Consider the following 18677-nt stretch of genomic DNA (forward strand, 5'->3'; position numbering starts at 1 on the left):
GCAAACTGCAAGCTGCAAGCTGCAAACTGCAAACAGAATATCACGATCTCCGCTGGCCCTGATAAGGATCATCATGTGGTTGACAGCCCCCAAGCTGAAACCGCCAAATACTGCCCAGCACGAGTCGCTCCACGCGGGTGGCCAGTTTGATTACTCCGTCCATCTTTACCTGCTTCTGGCCCTCCCCTGTCTTTATTTCCATAGCAATGAGGGGGTTGTAAAATTGCCCAATTGCATTACTATGTCCACAATTCCATATACACGCACGCATGCAAGAATCAACTTCGCCTTACTTACAAATCCCACCAATTATTCTCTCACACCTTGCCAGAAATTGTCCAACAAAAATAAACACATGTAGCCACACAAGGAGAACCTATGACAAGAAAAGAATGAATAGTAAATCACAAGCTCGCCAGAATATCGGCTTCGCAGAAATATAACCAGTAAAAGTTCTGAACGCCGGAACCGAGCCCTATCCGACTGTCAATTGGTACATAGGAAATTATAGTCGTTGGTTGACCAAATATCACAAACGCAAAGAGACCAGATGTCAAAGAGAGGCCACGGTGCCCTCATGGTCGGTCTCTCGCCAGACGAGACGAGTCTGGGGTATATCGTCGTCCGAAATTGTCTCCATGGGTTCTCGTTGACCAGCAGCAGACCCGAAGTGCGAGAGATTAGGACCCGTGTGTTTACAGGCCATGAGAGCACAAACAATACCAAGTGAGGGGGAATAATGCAACAATGAAAGAAAAGAAACAGCGCATAGAAAGAAAAGACCGCGGGCGGCCAGATGGCCGAATATTTCAACGCCTCATGTGAGCCCAAATTTTTGTACAATGATGAATCTTGTTGTCTCGCGTTGAGATTCGTGGAGTTCGAGATCTCCAGATCGCAGTATGCAAGGGGTTGAAGAAAATGCAGAGAACCAAATTCTAGATTCCGGGCCATCGATTGCGCAGGCCTTCGGACCAACGCTGATAGAGCACGTCTGACAACTGCTTGGTGTGTTCCATCCCCGGCACCTGTTGCCCGGGGAGGTTTGCAAGCTGGGTGGGTTGAAGGCTAGGCTCGGCCACGGCGGCGCTCTGGCGGCGCCGGTGGGATTTGAGGTGTGGGTTGCTCTGCGCCAAAACCAGTCGCGGCCTCTGTGGGGAATCGCCCGGTGGAGCTGCGGGTGGGACGAGACTGGCCAGCTTCGGGTCACTAAACCATCCACCAACACGAGCGTTGTTAGCAACCCAGAAACTTTATTTGACAAGTACTACTGCAGGGGAGGCACGCTTACCTCTGTAGCTTCTCCGTCGTCGCTCGGAGGATATGATAGAGTCCCTCGGGATCGACCATCTCCAGATCACTCCAGGCCTCCGCCAGCCGTGAGATCGCTTCTCGCTTCTCTTGGTCGCCCGTGGTCCCCAACACTTCCTGGCAGGCGAGCCCGACCGCCTTGCTGTACGCCCGACGCCCCAGTTGTGCTTCCTTGCTGTTCGGCTCGGAGAATAGCGTCTTCGGACTAGCATTTTCATCCCCTCCGAAAAGGTACTGCGGCGGATAAGATGCGTCGCTGGGGCTCTTGTTGTCCGACACCCGACGGAACTGCCGCACCGTCGATGGGCTGTTGCCGAAACTCATATCCACTCCGAGAGGCTGCTTCACTCCACTCGACCGTCGCTTGGCCCGTCGAATTGATGGGCTGTGGTCGGGAGCTTGAGTTCGTCGTACTGCAGTGTTGGTCGTATGCTTTGACGGAGGGCTGGACACATAAAGGTCGTCCATCATGTCGGCGGTTTCGTCGAAAACCCAGTCTTCCTGTGGCTCTGGCTCTGGCTCTGGCTCATTCTCCTCCTCGTCTCCGACTTCACGTATAGTCGTTGTAGAAGCTTTCACGGTGTCGAAAATCCACCCATCGTCGTCGTTCAGGTTCCGAATAGTATTCCTGTGCGACAGAAACAGTCAGTACGAAGAGCATGGGCAATGGAACTTGGATTTGCATACAGCGACTCCGCATAATACTTAATCTTGTGGGTCACTCCTCGTCCAGCATCGAAATCCTGCTTGCGGTGAATCAACTCTTGTAGCGCCTCCGTTTTTCCCGCATTGCGAATGAATTTGTGCCGTAGAAGCTCCTTCGCGCTCGGTCGCCGATCGGGATCTTTGGTCAAACACTGTGTGATGAAGTCCTTGAAGGTATTGCTGTACTGATCTCCCTGTAGGCGCGGGGCGGGTTCTTTGGGAATAAGGAAGAGCACCTTCATGGGATGGGTGCTCGCATGGGGTGGCTCGCCGTTAATCATTTCGATTGCGGTAATTCCGAGCGACCAGATATCCGCCTTATAATCATACCCAGACTGTTGAATGACTTCCGGGGCCATCCAGAACGGTGTTCCGACAAATGTGTTGCGCTGGGATTTAATGTTGATCAATTGCGCGGCAACTCCGAAATCCGCTAGCTTCACTTTGCCCGTGTGCGACAGAAGTACATTTGCGGCTTTGATGTCGCGGTGAATCTTGCCTTCGCTGTGCAGGTAGTCGAGTCCGAGTAGCAGTTGTTGGCAAATAATGGCGACGTGTGCTTCGTTGAAGACTCCGGGTTTGAGCTAGGGAGTATTAGCGGAGGGGACGAAGCTGACTCCTCAGCTGCGGAGGTGCTAGGTGGGTTATTACCAGGTCCAGACACGATCCTCCACCGAGGAATTCCATGACAATCCACAACTTATGTCCTCGAAGAAAACTAGCCTTGTATTGCGTGACGAATGGACTGGCGCAGGTGGCAAGGACCGAGATCTCCTGCTGGATCTCCTGGATATCATCTTCGCTGGACTCGAGATCGATCTAGAAAGGCCGAAAATGGTCAATCGGACGATCGGACAAAGAAAGAGACCAGTCACACGCACATGCTTGATCGCTACGATCTCGCCCGTAGCCTTGTCAATGGCTTTGTATACTGTTCCAAAGCTACCACCTGTAGCATCCCGGTCAGCCGCCATCGGCGCAATGGACTCAATTGGAAGGCAGAGAGAGACTTACTTCCCAGCTCTTCCATCATCTGGTAGTGACTTGCCATGTCGTCCTCCATTTTTGTCGCGTGCAAGCCGTAGCTGGAGGGCTATCGGCGCAGGTGAAGAATCTGGGAGAGATAGCTCAGAGAAACAAATAGAAAAGAGAAGGGGGAAAGAAGCAAAAAAGAAGAAAAAGAAAAGAGAGGAGAGCTAAAACAGGGCACACAAGGGGGGGGGGGGCTCCCGCACCGCCAGTCAGCTATTTATTTCCTGTCCGACGAAAGGACGGATGGAGCTGGAGCTGGAGCTGGAGCAAGGACGAGTGGAACCTGGCCCTGTAGATAGAAGATCGAGAAATGAGGGGGAAAGAAGTGGGAAGATAGCGAGTGCTTCGATAGGATCGATACCTACTACCGTACCTACTAACTAACCTAACCGTCCTCTCACAGTCTCACCAGAAAGTGCCCCATTCTTTGCTACTGGCAGCCGCTCCTCTTCCATGGTACGCGGCAGAGACAACAGGCGGTAGTGCATGGCAACCATGGATCAGCTACCGAGTCACCGCCTCGGGCACCGCAGGACCGCTGGTATTTCCCGGCCTTGATTGGGTGCAAAATTCCCCGTTTACGGCTGTTGCCTCAGGCACGACTGCAACCCGCAGTACCCCAGCCCTGCATGGTGCAGGTGATGCAGATGGGGCATGCAGCCCGCCAGGTACGGGGAGGTCAGCAGGACTTCATCGGTATGGAGAAATATGATCCAGCAAATTAAATATCCGCATTGATATATTTTACGGATTCCTCAGACTATAAACTTGGTCCAGCTTTTCCCACCCTCAACTACCCCTCTGCAACACATTTACAATTCATCGCGTGGTGCCAGGGTAGCGTGTCCAGTTCTAGATATACTTATACGGGTTCATGATTCCATTCTGTATCGCACAGCAAGTTAGTTTAGGTCTCAAAGCACAATGCAAGAAAATCAACAGGGCACGATGATCCTTACCGGGTCATACACGTTCTTCAGCTGCTTCATCAACTTCACCATCGTCTCGTTCTGGCTGTATCCGATGAACTCCTTCTTGGCCAGACCGAGGCCGTGTTCTGCACTGATGCTACCTTTCCGCTGCTGGATCCACTCATACACCCAAGGCTCGATGGCCTTCTCGACTTCCTTGTTGTACTGCCGCACAGAAATGTTCAAATGCAGGTTGGAATCACCCATGTGACCATAGCCGACAACGGCCCGAACAGGGAAGGAATCGTCATCACCCACGAAGCCAAGCTTCGTCAAACGCTCCTTGCAGTCCTCAACCAGCTGGTACAGCTCGGGCAGAGGAATGGAGACGTCATACTTGTAGGTTCCGCCCAAGTGGCTCAAGGCCTCCGTAATACCCTCTCTCCACCGCCAGATTGAGTGGAATTGAGTCTCATCCTGAGCCAAAACACCATCTGCGACAATACCCTCACCCATGACGTGTTCCAAGAAGGTCTCCAGCTTAGCCATGTCATGCTCAGCGTTAGAACCACTGGTCTCCACCAGACAGTAGAAAGGATACTCAGTTTCGAGGGGATAGTTGTTGCCAGTCGACTCGTGAACCAGCTTCTGAGTGCGCCCATCCATCAACTCGAAAGCGGAAAGGATTTCGGACAGGTGTCCCTTGGCCTCCTGGTAAGCCTTGCGGACCTGGTCATAGCTCTCCAGTCCGAAATACGCGACGTTAACGGCCTTGGGGCGAGAAGGACATTGAATAGAGACCTTCGTAATAATGCCAATGGTACCTTCGGCGCCAATAAACAGTTGCTTCAAGTCATAGCCAGTGTTGTTCTTGCGCAGGGTCGACATAGCATCCACGACGGTTCCATCTGCCAGCACCGCTTCAATACCAAGCACAGTACCGTGAAGACTGCCATAGCGGAGCAGACGCAGACCACCGGCGTTGGTGGCAACGTTACCGCCGACATGGCATGAGCCCTTAGCACCCAGGTCCAGCGGGAAAAGGTGGTTCCGCTCGGCCAAGTACTGGTCAGCTACCTCCAGAATGACACCAGAATCAACCACCAAGACTCCGGACGCTTCATCGAAGGAGTGGATCTGGTTCATGCGGGAAAGGTTGATGACGATCTCGTCAAAGACGGGCACGGAGCCTCCGACCAATCCCGTGTTGCCTCCCTGGGGCACGACAGCCAACTTCTTCTCATTACAGTATTGTAGTACCTTGCTAACCTCCTCGGTGGTTTGGGGCTTCAAAACCAACTTGGTCTGGCCACGGTACTTGCGCATCCAGTCGCTGTTGAAGGGTTCGATATCATCAGCGTTGTCGGCGGTCACTCCATCGATCACGGCGGACTGTGCGCCCAGCAAGTCCTTGAAGAACTTGACATCATCGGCAGAGATTTCGGCGAACTTCGGGTCACGCTTGAGGTTGGGATAAGCATTGGTGGTGTACTGAATCTCCTTGGTCGCATTGGCGCGGGCGGTAACAGTGAAGGTGCGTGTGGCGGCGAAGGAGGGAGTCTGGACCGCAGCGACAGGGCGGAATAAGCAGCGAGGCTTGAGCACACGAGCCCTTCGCAGAGCGGCTGAAATATTCCTGGCACCGGACATGGTGGAGCGTGGAGTGGGAGGTGAGGGTGAAGAAAAAGGCACTGGAAGAGTCAATAGAGCGGCAAGCGGCGAGCGGCCATCTAAAAAGCCTAATTTCTCCCCCGATGGCGGAGATGGAGTCGTCGTCTCGACTTGGAGTCAGCAGCGCCGAACGGTCTTCCCGTCCCGACGGATGTCGTGGCCTCAGGCAGACAAAAAGGTCCGCGGGAACCTGAATAGTGATTAATCAATTGCCTCGAACTGAAGTTGGTGGTCGATAGAGTTAAGCAGTGGGTAGCTTAAACTACTCTGTTCTATAAGTTAGGTCAATGAAGTATACGCAGTGTACACCCGACATATGTCAAAAGTAGAACCACGTGGTAAATTCCCAGTAGAAGCTATCCAGCTTGAGCCAGTTGATATTCAACAAGGTGAGCACTCGTTTTCTTGTCTGTACTGTACCCTCGTCGTCACATAGCGATCCTCCTCCATCTCAACGACCCATTGATTTGACCAGTCCTCAATCGGGATCTGACCACGCCTACCAAGGGCGAGGGGCAACAACAAGCGACAAGCATCATGCTGGAAGGGCTGGAAGCCCAACGGTCCTTCTGCAGCGATGCCTGTTGAGGGAAAAGAGCGACAAGCGTCGCCAAGCCCGTCCGTCACTGGACGTTTTGTGTCATCTTCCTCGCCATCCTCGATCAATAAGCCGATGCAGTAACAATAATAGTACTGGGTACCTAATCAGTGATCACAATCACCGCGGAGGACAGCTCTCCAGGTATCCACCGCCCATCGACCTTCCTCGACCCTCATCGAAGCATCGAACCAGCGATCCCTCGATCCAGACCGGATCTCGTCTCCCTTCGGTGTGTCTTTTCGAGTGAAACCACCACGCGGTTCTTGTTACGTCATTACAGGTGCCCCGCAGTCGACCAGAATCTCTTCTTCATCGTCCCAGCTTCCCAAAGCTCGATTCTTTTCCATCATGTCCTCTTCTGACAATCCCATTGCAAACATGTCTACCTGTGTTCTTGTTACCGGTGCCACTGGTCTTCTGGGCCGCCAGGTCTTCAATACTTTCAAGCACTCCGGATGCCTCGTTGTCGGCCAAGGCTACTCACGAGCCATCCCACCCACGATACAGAAGGCTGACTTGGAGAACCCCGATGCGATCAAAGCTCTCCTTGACGAGGCGAAGTAAGTTTTTCTGCCCGGTTGAAGCTGTAATTTGTGCACCCATAATTTTCTCTGGTGGAATTCAATGCCAATACTGACCTGCTGTAGGCCTCAGATCGTTGTCCACTGTACGTGATGCCAGGCTTGCAAAAGCAACTGATTTGTCCCTGCTTGGATTCTGACCTTTGCAGGTGCCGCCAACCGATCTCCCGACTTGTGCGACAAGAACCCTGAGCAAGCGCGCCGAGTCAACGTTGACGCCACCCGCGTTCTCGCGGAGGAAACGTCGCGCCGTAGTATCCTGCTCATCTACATCTCGACCGACTACGTTTTCCCCGGCATTGAGGGGGAAGCCCCGTATGAGGCCGATGCGGAGACCAATCCACCCAACATGTATGGCCGGTTGAAGCGGGATGGTGAGCTGGCAGTACTGGAGGCTACGAAAGAGACTGGTCTCGGGTTGATCCTTCGCGTGCCCGTACTGTACGGAGTGGCCAAGGACAATTCAGAGAGCGCCGTCAACACTTTAATTGATGCGGTGTACAAAGCGCAAGATGAGAATGCGGGGATCAAGATGGACGACTGGGCACAGCGGTACCCGACCAATACGGAGGACGTCGCTCGGGTGTGCCGTGACATTGTAATCAAGTATATCAAGGAACGTCGTCGCATCCAAGAACTGCCCAAAATTTTGCAGTTCTCGTCCGAGGATCGGATGACCAAGTACGAAATCTGTGAGAAGCTAGCGGATGTGCTCGGACTGTCCCTGGTAGGGATGATCAGGAACAAGGAGGGGAATGACCCCAACTCGGCCGTGCAGCGTCCCTACGACGTGCATCTGTCCACTAAGGTGCTGAAGGATCTGGGAATTGAAGTTCGGACTGTGGACTTTGTGGCATGGTGGTAAGTAGTGACCTGACATGTTTGTGTGTATATGGCGGAATCTAACACTGAATTACAGGCGGAAGTACCTAGGAGCGTACAAGAAATGAGTGGCGGCCTAAAAACACCAAGGATCCAAACCGAAAACTGAGATATAGAGATGCTGGCGGTGGTAAAAAGTCCTTTTCAGGTTGCATCCTAAACGACCGCGATGCCCATGGATTATTGGTTAATCACCGACTAATGAGAAATAGCTCGCTAATAGCATGCAATATTATGTATTATGATGATACAATATACGTTTGTTTGTGTTTGTGTTGTGCTTGTGTTTGTACTTGTGTTTGTACTTGTGTTTGTACAGTACTTGTGTATTAGTGTACTGTCCTGCAATCAGGAGAGAGACGAGCTGGGTTGAATCTGACAGTTTGGGGGTGGCTCAGAAATAGCGCATTTACTGGGGGGGGAGGATTGGAGGGGGGGGGGATGAGACCCGGGCCGGGAAGTAGTCGGTGGTGGTGGCTGAGGCCGGCATGGCAGTGATCCACTCGGATCTACTAGCCATGACTTTGATTGTTCGTTGATAGACAAACAATCCAGAACTATAGAGTCGATCTCGGTGTGGACACAAAGCATAATCGTATTTATAGTGGACGGAGATCCCATGTCAAAGGCAGATCCCCCATCATTCAAGAATAACCATGAGCAGAGGCAAGTCTATCTCTTCTGGCAATCCAGTTGACTTTCGTTCCTCACAATCTGGGGCAATTGCGGGCAATGCTGGGGCCAAGCCTAGCCTGACCGAAAACAGCCGCTATCTATCTCTATTTTAGTCTAGACTTTTTTTTAATTTTAGTTCTATCAATTTTCATCTTAATTTTTTGGGTCTCAGTTTGGCTGTCTTTCCCCAGCCGTCATGGAGGATGCTCTTGAGATCACACGAACCTTTTAATTAATTTAAGATCTCGAGTTCAGGATCACCTGCCAGCCCAATAGGATCTTTATCCTGACCTATAGTATGTAAAATTCTTATTCATCGGAAATTCCAATCCCTTCCCGTCCCTTTGGAGACTTCTTCCTTTTCGTCTTTGCTACTTCAAAGTTCCACCAAACCCTTCCCCCCCTTACGTCGAGCAGGTGGTGGTCAAGAAAAGAAAAGAAGAAAAGAAAAAAAGAACTCCACCCACCCACCCACAGACAATTCAGAGGGGAAATAAGCAAAAAGTAAACCAAGAAGGAAAAAAAATAATAAAAATAAAAATAAAAAAAGGGAAAGCAAGAGAGAGTGCAATGGAATAGAAACGGATTTGTCTGAATGCAGCCTATTCGTTTCTGTCCGTCCGTCTGGGTTTGGCACTGCTTCTTCTTCGTCTTCCTCCCTCCACTATCTTTCTCGACTCCGTCCCGCGGTGGAAATTAGACCCTTTCGTTGCGAGGCCGTTTTCCGCTCTCCACAAAAAAGTGCCTGGACAATGCGTTCTTGACGGAATCTAGCATCGTGGTCCCTCGTTACACTCACCAGCTTCTTCTGTCCAGTGTCTGTTCTCTTCCCTTCCTTCCTTTTTCCTTCCTGCCTGCCCGCCTACATTCATCACTTTCTCCTTCTTGAAACTCCCTCCCCTCCTTCTCCCCGCCCCCCCTTTCTGCGTTCTATTTTTTTCTCTGGGAAGAAACAAAACTCTCCTTTGCTCATACTCCCCCCCCCCCAACCCTCTCTCTACCCCCTCATTGTACGGGGAAGTTTCCAAGTGAAGCCGTGATTGTATCCCTGTGAAACATGTCTGCAACGTTTAGGGGGTGGAGACACGCGAACACTCATTATTTGACCCAAATCCTTCTCCCTTGTGTCGACTGGATCGACCAGTAGACCCTTTCTGCCTCCCTTGTGAAATCCTGTCCTCTTTTCTCAGTGACTGCTGTCAACACGTTGCTGCAACTTGATCACTTCCGGAACCTTAGCGACTGACCCAGCTGCCACCAACAAACCGCAGGCTGCCTGATATCATCGTCATTGCGGCAGTTGGAGCTAAAGCAGCCAAGTGACTTTTTTTTTCGGCCTTACAGGGAAAAGAAAAGAGAGCTAAAAGATCCATCGCAATCTAAAACCTGTTTCCAAACGCGCGCCATCGGCTACTTGACGCAATTGACAGTATTACGCTCTGCGATTTCTCTGTGACCGTGTGACGCCAAAGAACATATGCCTGGGCAGCAATCGAGATACTACTACACTACCAGTATATCTACACTTCCTAGATCAGCAGCGCAGAACGGGTTTCTTTCCCTTTCCCCCATACTTCGATCGACTACTACTTCTACTACCTTTGGCTCTTTCCCTTTTGTTCTCTGCCTATAATCGCAGTGGGATTCTTTCCCAGCCATGACCATGGAGACACCCGACATGATGTCTGCTGGCCAGCATGCAGCACCCATGAAATTTTCGCGATACCGAAGTGTACGAAAGGCGGCGACCAAACAGCCACCAGCATTACCACCACCGCCAACTGGAACGTCCAAATTCCACTCCCCGCCACCTCCACTTGCTCACCCGCCAATCGCTGCACTTCCGGGCTCGGTGTCGCATGACCATGCCGCCAACGCCGATGCCGCCGCCGCAAACAATAATAGCAGCACTGCTATTCAAAGAAGCATGTCGCGGTATCGTCGCAGAAACCCGCCGCCTACGCAGCAGCCCTTAGAGGCTACATCACAGCCTCCTTTGCTCACTTCTGCACCCGGCTATAAATCACACGTAGCAAGCAATGGCACCTCAGTCTCGCAACCTCCGCAGGATCGACCTGAGGAAACACAAATGGCTCGTATTCGACAAAAGTTGGCCCTAAGAATAGCCACCCGAGAAAAACGGGTCCCCGATGACAGCGAAGACGAAGATGCCGAGCGCCACAGACATCGACAGAATGCAATGGACCGTCTGACCGGAGGTGAGGATGTGCCGATTTCCAACCCCTTCGAGACAACAACCACACGCGACAAGCCAGCCAAGGAGGTGTGTGAAAAACGCGCAAACGGAGGAACGGCCGCGAGTCGCCGTACGAGCCGTGAACCCAAACGACGATCCCTCAACATTGCGACAGCAAAGGCCACTCAAGTCAAAAGTTCCAAGGGCGATTCCTCCGCGAGTAGTCCGACCGAAGCTAGTCCTGGCGCCCAATTCCCCGATGCTCCTGTATCGGCCGTGAATGCACGGGAGCGTCGCGTTTTGGTCCAGTATAGAAAAACCTCAATGAAAGTCTGCGTCAATCCCTCGACATCCGCGCAAGATATCCTCGCCACTGGCATGACTTACATGGCTAAAGGGGAGGACCCCGGGAAGTTCATCTTGATGGAATCTTTCGCCGATTTAGGACTAGAGCGGCCGTTGCGTCGGTACGAATGTGTACGCGATGTGATGAACTCTTGGGCCCACGATGAGCAGAACTCATTGATCATCGTTCCTGCAGCCAGTCTCGATGCCCTTTCTCTGCTCGACGCTCAGAATGTGTCACTTGGCCAGCCTGCGGAGACGACGTTTTACTTGTATTACTCTCAGCGTCCCCGCAAATGGGACAAGCGATATGTTACTCTACGGTCAGATGGACAAATTACAATATCCAAGAAAGAAGGCCAGGAGCAAACAAATGTGTGCCACCTCTCCGACTTCGATATATATTCGCCAACAGCGAGCTCTTTGGCGAACAACGTCAAACCACCGAAGAAGTTCTGTCAAGCCATCAAGAGTCAGCAAAAATCAACGATGTTCTTATCGACCGAGAACTTCGTCCACTACTTCTCCACCAGTGACCGAGACATGGCTGATAACTGGCAGAAGGCGGTCCAGACCTGGCGCAGCTGGTACCTGGTCACTATGCTTGGAGCAGGCAAGCCGTCGGAGACGGATAATGCCACATCCTCCGATGAATCGGTAGCAGCTGGAAAGCGGTTTCAGAAGCCTTTATTGAACCCTTTTGAAGAGGCCAGCAATGAGATTAAGGCGCCTGCCCTGCCTCTGGCAGAGCGCACGCAGCCTACAAAGGCCAAGGAATTGTTCTCCCATAAGAAAAGCATCCGCGAGCGTGGACCTCCCCCGACGTCGTTTCCCAAACTTTTGACTGGGGAGGCTGATCTTGCTGCAGAGTCTTCCGATGAAGCTACTTTCTCAGCCAGTGGTCTCTTAGGCCGGACCTACACCATGCGTCAACGGGCCATGAAAGAGCGTGAAGAGCAAGAAAAGCGTGACAATGAGGACCGCCTTCGTCAGGGCCTCGTGGGCACTATGGGTACCCGCCGTGTCAATACTGGTCCTAGTAGCCGGTCCAACACCATGACATCTACTCACGCGCCAGACTTCAGCGCCGTGAAACGGTCCCAGTCCGTCAAGGCAAAGCCTCTGGTGGATTTGACCCCGGTGTATAGCGAACCCCCACAGCATATCCGCAAGGGAAGGGGAGTGACTGTTGACCCAGGCGTCCCCTTGATCGACGCAGCCACAGGCCCCGAAGTCCCAGGAGGCATCCAGATACCGTCGGCTACTACCTGGCGCCGACCCCCAGTGCCCCCTGAGCCGATGTCCGCCGTTGAACCCAGAACTCGTAAACGATCGAACACCGCGCGCAGTATCAATGGTCAACAACGTTACCACCACACCGCTCCTACCACCCCAATCTCCCCCGTGGACCTCGTTTCCGGCCGTGACGGCCCCTTCATACCCCATAGCCTACTGGCTCGCGCTCAACCGGCGCCCGCACCAGGTCCTCCCGTGGGCCATGGCGTGGCAACCGGAGATCGCAATGCCACTAAACCGATGCTGGATATGGCCCCCGAAAATCCTTTCGCCGAGGGAAGCTTGCTTCGGGGCTTGTAGCGGCAACACATACCACTATCCCACTACCATACAAATCACGATTTAAACGGCACTTGACAATCACTTAGCAATGGCGTTAATACCCTTTCGGCTGGGACTTTGTGTTATCACAGCGATCTAGAATGGCATGGCTCGAACCTTGTGCCTCTTTATTGCCTCGTTCCAATATACCTTCTGGTTTATAGTCGGAATTCATGGCATGGGTTGTACTTCTAGTTTTATTTGATCATTATTTGACAATGCTGGTCTGGTGATCGGTGCAGGTCCTTACATCTATATCCATTTACCATTCGATGCACTGAAGTTGAAACAATCCAATTGTTCTTAGCTTGACATGTTTCCAGATTGAGTTTCATTCTCTTGATCGATACCTACTCTTAGACTTTTCTGCGGTCAACTTTCCATAAATCCCGACAGCCTTGATGACGAGATTTTCCATCTTGGAACATTGGGCAGAATATCTACTATTGGTATCATCTTCGAAGGTGACGAGAACCTGAACTCGGGCTATCTTCTGGAGGGATGAGCCCACTCGTGGTTATATATTTGCGGTACGCGCAGACAGAACTGAAGTCAGAAAGATACCAATTCGGACTTGGAGCAGACCATAACCACCAAAACTGAGAATAGTATCAGATACGAGCTAATTATCAAGTTGATCTGTTGGCTTGAGATACGATAATCAGTTCTAGTCACATATTAGGCCAAAAGTACTGTAGTGAGATACTGGGGTCGTCACTGGGGTCAAGAACAATAGCGGTACACGTGAAGCCCTAGCCCTTATCGGGAATTACCCGTTTGGGCTGTTTGTTTATCCAACGCCTCCTCCGGCCCCGTGACTGAACCTCCGCAACTGGAATAACAATCGCTGGGTCCAGAGGATTATCATCAAGTCTGGCTCTTCAGAACACCGCCGCCAAACACGCCGATACGATCCTGGAACCGACCACACCGTGTCTGATCAACCTCCATGCCGCCGACCTAGAATGAATTTGTGACATTAATCGATTTCCTACTATAACCGACCGAAAAAATCTCAGCAAGGTCTTGCCAGGCTTACCCCTCCCTCCCCCCACCTACCGAGCCACCATGCCTAGCAGAGTTCCCGCCCGTTCAACTTCTGCCTCGACGCGCAAGAACTCCGCGCAACCATCCGCGTCGGGGCGCGCAGCGTCGGTGACGCCTTCATTCGCCGTTCCCGATGAGCCCGCCTTGCCCGAGGCAGTCCCCACCCTGCGACGAGATATCTGTGCCATCTTCGCCGACGCCCAACGCTCGACCACTGGACACCGAAAACTCGTGGTGCGCCTTCGCAAGCTCCAGGAAGCCTGCTGCGGGATCACGCAAAAGAGCTCAAAGAAGGATGGAAAGCGGGAACAGAGTCGTTCGGAGCTGGTGCTGCCGTCCGAGGAAACAATCCCCGAGAAAGAGTTCAACACAGAAGTCGGCCGCTGCGTGCTGCGCATTCTGCCCGTTAAGAAATCGGAGCCGGTAGGAGACCGGATCCTACGCTTCCTGGGCACATTCCTGCACCAGGCCTCCGAGAAAGACGCCGAGTTGTTTGCGTCGAACGAGGAGGAGGACGACGACCTCGAAAATGTAACAGAGACCCCGACTGCCCGCTTGACCACGACCTTGGTCAACCTCATCATACCCTTGTTGGTCGCGAAGGACAAGACCGTTCGGTTTCGCGCGACACAGATCGTCGCGCATATCGTCAACTCGCTCGAGACGATAGATGATGACCAGTATCACGCTATCCGCCACGGCCTTCTGAAGCGCATCCGCGACAAGGAACCCGCTGTCAGAGTGCAGGCGGTGATGGGACTGGGCCGACTCGCCGGCAATGACGATGACGACGATGATAACGACGAGAGTTCCCGAGCCATCCTGGAGAAATTGGTCGATATTATGCAGAATGATACCAGTGCCGACGTGCGGAAGACGCTGCTCATCAACCTACCGCTGGTCCCGGCCACCCTCAAGTATCTCCTCGAACGAGCCCGCGATCTCGACGCACCGACCAGACGAGCCGTGTATGCGCGTCTACTCCCTAGCCTCGGCGATTTCCGACATTTGTCGCTGTCAATGCGAGAAAAGTTGCTGCGCTGGGGTCTGCGCGATCGCGACGAAAGCGTCAGAAAAGCGACGGGCAAATTGTTTTACGATCGATGGATCGAGGACTGCGCCGGTACCAACAAGGATCCCGAAGCTGGACCCGTGGGCCAGCGTTCTCCTCCCGACACCTCGGCGCTTCTGGAGCTGCTGGAGAGAATCGATGTGGTCAACTCCGGTGTGGAGTCGGGAATTGCTCATGAAGCTATGCGTGGCTTCTGGGAAGGACGCCCCGATTACCGAGAAGCCGTGGTCTTCGACGAGCCCTTCTGGGAATCTCTGACGGCAGAATCTGCCTTCCTCATCCGCTCATTCAACGACTTTTGTCGCGTCGAGAACGAGGGCAAGTATGACAAACTTGCCGATGAGAAGATACCCGAAGTTACGGCGCTGGCATTCTATTTACATAAATACATGACTAGCCTTCTGCAGAAGAAGAAGTCCGTCAAAGAGGCCGGCGATGCCAACGAGGACGATGCCGTTGAGAACGAATTTATCGTGGAGCAGCTGCTGCATATTGCTATGACTCTCGATTACAGTGATGAAGTTGGCCGTCGAAAGATGTACTCTCTTTTGCGCGAGTCTTTGGCCGTGCCGGACTTGCCTGAGGAGTGCACCAAACTTACAGTCGAAACATTGCGGTTTGTCTGTGGACCGAATTCTGCCGCTGAGAACGAATTTTGCAGTGTCGTTCTTGAAGCTATTGCCGAGGTGCACGACACAATCACTACGGAGGACAGCTTTGTTTCTGCTAAGTCGGAAATCAGCGATGCCAGTTCGTCTCGTGCCCGATCGGAGACGCCCCAAACCGAAGATGAGAAGCCTTTCAACAAAGAGGAGGCAAAGGCGAAGGTTCTTCGCGAGATTGTGGTGAATATGAAGTGTCTTCATATTGCCCTCTGCATGCTGCAGAATGTCGAAGGAAATCTCCAGGCCAATATGAACCTAGTAACCATGTTGAATAACCTGGTTGTCCCTGCCGTACGAAGTCACGAGGCTCCGATTCGTGAGAGGGGTCTCGAGTGCCTGGGACTTTGTTGCTTGCTGGACAAGGTAAGTTTTTCTTTCTGCATACCTGCGATAAACCTAGCTAATAAGTGCATGCAGACCCTGGCGGAAGAGAACATGACTCTGTTTATTCACTGTTACAGCAAAGGGCACGAACTTCTGCAAGTCACTGCCATCCACATCCTTTGCGACATGCTGGCTACGCATCCCACCTTGCTCACCCCCGTGACTCAATCCGATGGAGAGACGGTAACACCACCGGTCTTCCAAAAGCCGTTGCTGAAAGTCTTTGCCAGGGCATTGAAGTCCAGCTCCCCGAACAGCGTGCAGACGGCCGCCGCCACTGCCCTTTCCAAATTACTACTTACAAGCGCTTTCAACCCCGGCCGAACCAATGTGCCGCCGGCCATCCAGGAATACAACCAGGCTGCTATCGAGACACTCCTGCAGTCACTTGTTGTTTCCTTCTTCCACCCGCGCACGCGTGATAACCCTGCATTTCGACAGGCCCTGGCCTATTTCTTCCCCGTCTACTGCCATTCTCGACTGGAAAACGCACAGTACATGCGCAGGGTGGCCGTGCCGGTCGTTCGGGCGACATTGAACGCCGCTGAAGAGTACTACTCGCTGGAAGCTGAGGAAGATAGCGATGGCGATATTGACGACACAGTCGGCCAAAGAGAGCTGAAGGCCCTCATGAGCGGTGTCCTGGGCATGTTGGCGGAATGGACCGATGAGCGGAGAGTCATTGGTTTGGGTGGAGAGAAGGTCCTTGCGGGCCAACCGACTAGCTCGACGGCATGTGGCTTCGTTCATCTGGAGCTGGTGAAGGATATCCTCGAGCGGGTGCTGGGGATCAGCACAGGCACCAATCGCTGCTCGAAAGAAGAGAAGAAGCTTCTCTTCTCCCTTCTCAGCAAACTCTACATTACAGCACCTGTGGTTCCCTCACGCTCGGGATCTCGTGCTCCCGAAGGCGAGGACCCATTGCGTTCCAGCGTGCGCAGCGCACAGCCGGAGATTTCTCCCGAGAACGCTGCCCTCGCTCAGGAAGTCAAGGAGCTGTTGGACGAGACGATCGAAGAGGGGCTGGCTGCCGAAGCCGCCAGCCGCAACGCCCTGGTCAAGGTCAAGAACTCGATACTCAAGCTGTTAGCGGCCGCCAATGGCCGTCCTGCCAGTGTGAGAATGCGAGAGGGCGACGAAGGCGACAGCGATGTCATGAGCGTGCGATCGATGAGCGTGCGGTCCGGCAGCGTGCGGCCTTCGATCGAGCCGGGGGCGATGCGTCGAGGATTCTCGGTTGAGCCGAGCATCATTGAGGAGGAAGACGAGAACGAGGACAGTCACACGACGGTGATCAAGGCGGAAATTCGCGAGGAGTAATTTGTTGATTTCTGGTCTGGTTGGATTGGCGTTTTCGGATTTGCGTCGGCGGGGGGCGGTTCCTTGGCTGGGTATCAGCATGCTGATGGGATTTATCATTTGTACTTAAGTGTTTCTTTTCTTTTCTTTTCTTTTATTCTTTTTTTTTTCCCGGTGACGATTGTAAATGCTGTAATGTCTGAACAGTGGAATATGTTTCAGGTAACCTTTTTGATTCTCTATTTGTGTATATGAGTTTCTTAATTGCGGGTGAAGCGGATAGTCTTATCCCGGATATGCTGGAAGCAGTGATCCTGAAGGCTGAAGCAGGAGGTCCGGTGGGACAGTCTAGTGAGTTGGTGGCCCATTCATCTCACAGTCCCCTCCCTCCCGCTAGTGGCAGTTTAGACTGCCATTATAAAATCAATGGCGCGACGCGCTTTTCGGCTGCGGGTGGAGGAGAGGAAGAGAACGCGTCCCACCACGCTTGCTGTTCTTAGATTGATGCAGGCTGAGGGGTGAAGCTGTCACCATATGGCTCACTTGATGTTGCTCCAGCAATGAATACCTTACTACAGAGTACTAGGAGTCAATTATTCTACCTCTTGACCATGGATAATGGAAGAGTACCGTACGGTATGGATGCATTCATGATTCGGAAGCGAGACCGGCGGGCGGTGGATCCGGGTAGCTTGTCAATTGGCTGATGCCGACCGTCTCTGGGTCTTTCTTTCTCTCTCTCCCCTCTCAACTTCAATACCTTTTAACTTCGATACCTTACACTGCAGTATTTAATGATAGTCATAGGGTCTGTCTGGACGAACCCGACATCCTGCATTGACATCGTGTGCTTCCAATTCTCTGGGAAAATGATATCCTCGAGTCGGATAGGCAGGCAGTAAGGCGTCAGTCAGGTTTACCCGCGTCCGTGGAAAGTCCCCGTGGGACAGAAGTACGATGGCTTCCGTAACTTAATCTTTTTTTGTGCAATTCAACAGTTTCTTTCTGTCAGTCGGTCAGTCTGCATGGGCAGGTTGATCGCCATTGGTTGGGTGTCCTAGCAGTGAATTCAAATTGTATCGACCTCAAGAGCTTAGGTAGGTACTAGGTACGGAGTAGCGAGGATGTGAACGGTCTTCGGGGGTTATGGTGGTGAAGGCCGAAAGGATTGGTCATACAATCGATTATTATTCACTCACAGACAGAACTAGGGTGTTTTTCTAGGCAGAACCAAGACTGACTGACCCCCCCATGGATGTATCAACTAACTATTATAGGGGCCTTTCCCAGGAGACTCAATCTTGACATCCCGAGTCAACTAGTAAATAAGTTTACATTGTAGAGCAGCACCATTGGAGTAAGACAAATTGAATTCCTTATATTGACTATCCCCATTCAATTGATCGCAACAATTCTCGACTTGACTTTGTAGTCTAGTGGTGGTGAAATAATGATTAGGGAGGAACTGGCGACCAGAGACCGAGGGAGCAGGTTTTCTTTTAATCTCGACGCTCCACCAAAAACGACATCCGGGCCTGGGGACTTTCTTTTTCCTTCCCTCTCTCCTCCTTCCTCGATCGCTCTCTCACTCTCACTCTCACTCTCACTCTTCCTCTCTCACTTACTCTCTCTCTCTCTCTCTCTCTCTCTCTCTCTCTCTCTCTCTCTCTCTCTCTCTCTCT

The 18677-nt window shown here is 52.4% G+C and overlaps 5 protein-coding genes across 5 annotated transcripts; 3 read left to right on the forward strand and 2 right to left on the reverse strand.

Moving 5' to 3' along the window:
* Positions 1-938: 938 nt before the first annotated feature.
* ASPACDRAFT_51965 (STE20 family serine/threonine-protein kinase) lies at positions 939-3079 on the reverse strand (the record flags this gene model as incomplete). The annotated part of the gene is made up of 6 exons (XM_020202553.1): positions 939-1209; positions 1292-1939; positions 1999-2600; positions 2668-2835; positions 2898-2965; positions 3031-3079. The coding sequence occupies 6 exons, from the start codon at positions 3077-3079 to the stop codon at positions 939-941; spliced, it is 1806 nt and encodes a 601-aa protein (XP_020056491.1).
* A 681-nt stretch (positions 3080-3760) lies between these two features.
* On the reverse strand, positions 3761-5763 carry ASPACDRAFT_118114 (FAD-binding oxidoreductase). The gene is made up of 2 exons (XM_020196141.1): positions 4008-5763; positions 3761-3933 (listed from the first exon to the last, which is right to left on the reverse strand). Exons 1-2 carry the CDS (start codon positions 5607-5609, stop codon positions 3901-3903), a joined length of 1635 nt encoding a protein of 544 aa, XP_020056492.1. The 5' UTR covers positions 5610-5763; the 3' UTR covers positions 3761-3900.
* A 593-nt stretch (positions 5764-6356) lies between these two features.
* On the forward strand, positions 6357-8072 carry ASPACDRAFT_78089 (dTDP-4-dehydrorhamnose reductase family protein). The gene is made up of 4 exons (XM_020205102.1): positions 6357-6791; positions 6879-6898; positions 6962-7673; positions 7732-8072. The coding sequence occupies exons 1-4, from the start codon at positions 6580-6582 to the stop codon at positions 7760-7762; spliced, it is 975 nt and encodes a 324-aa protein (XP_020056493.1). The 5' UTR covers positions 6357-6579; the 3' UTR covers positions 7763-8072.
* Positions 8073-10152: 2080 nt separating this feature from the next.
* ASPACDRAFT_78090 (uncharacterized protein) lies at positions 10153-12784 on the forward strand. The gene has a single exon (XM_020205103.1). It carries the CDS (start codon positions 10297-10299, stop codon positions 12505-12507), a length of 2211 nt encoding a protein of 736 aa, XP_020056494.1. The 5' UTR covers positions 10153-10296; the 3' UTR covers positions 12508-12784.
* Positions 12785-13356: 572 nt separating this feature from the next.
* ASPACDRAFT_118123 (condensin subunit YCG1) lies at positions 13357-17357 on the forward strand. Its single transcript, XM_020196142.1, has 2 exons — positions 13357-15675; positions 15730-17357. The coding sequence occupies exons 1-2, from the start codon at positions 13597-13599 to the stop codon at positions 17014-17016; spliced, it is 3366 nt and encodes a 1121-aa protein (XP_020056495.1). The 5' UTR covers positions 13357-13596; the 3' UTR covers positions 17017-17357.
* Positions 17358-18677: the final 1320 nt, after the last annotated feature.

The sequence above is a fragment of the Aspergillus aculeatus genome, assembly GCF_001890905.1.
Source record: "Aspergillus aculeatus ATCC 16872 unplaced genomic scaffold ASPACscaffold_7, whole genome shotgun sequence".
In the NCBI taxonomy this organism is placed as follows: Eukaryota; Fungi; Ascomycota; class Eurotiomycetes; order Eurotiales; family Aspergillaceae; genus Aspergillus; species Aspergillus aculeatus.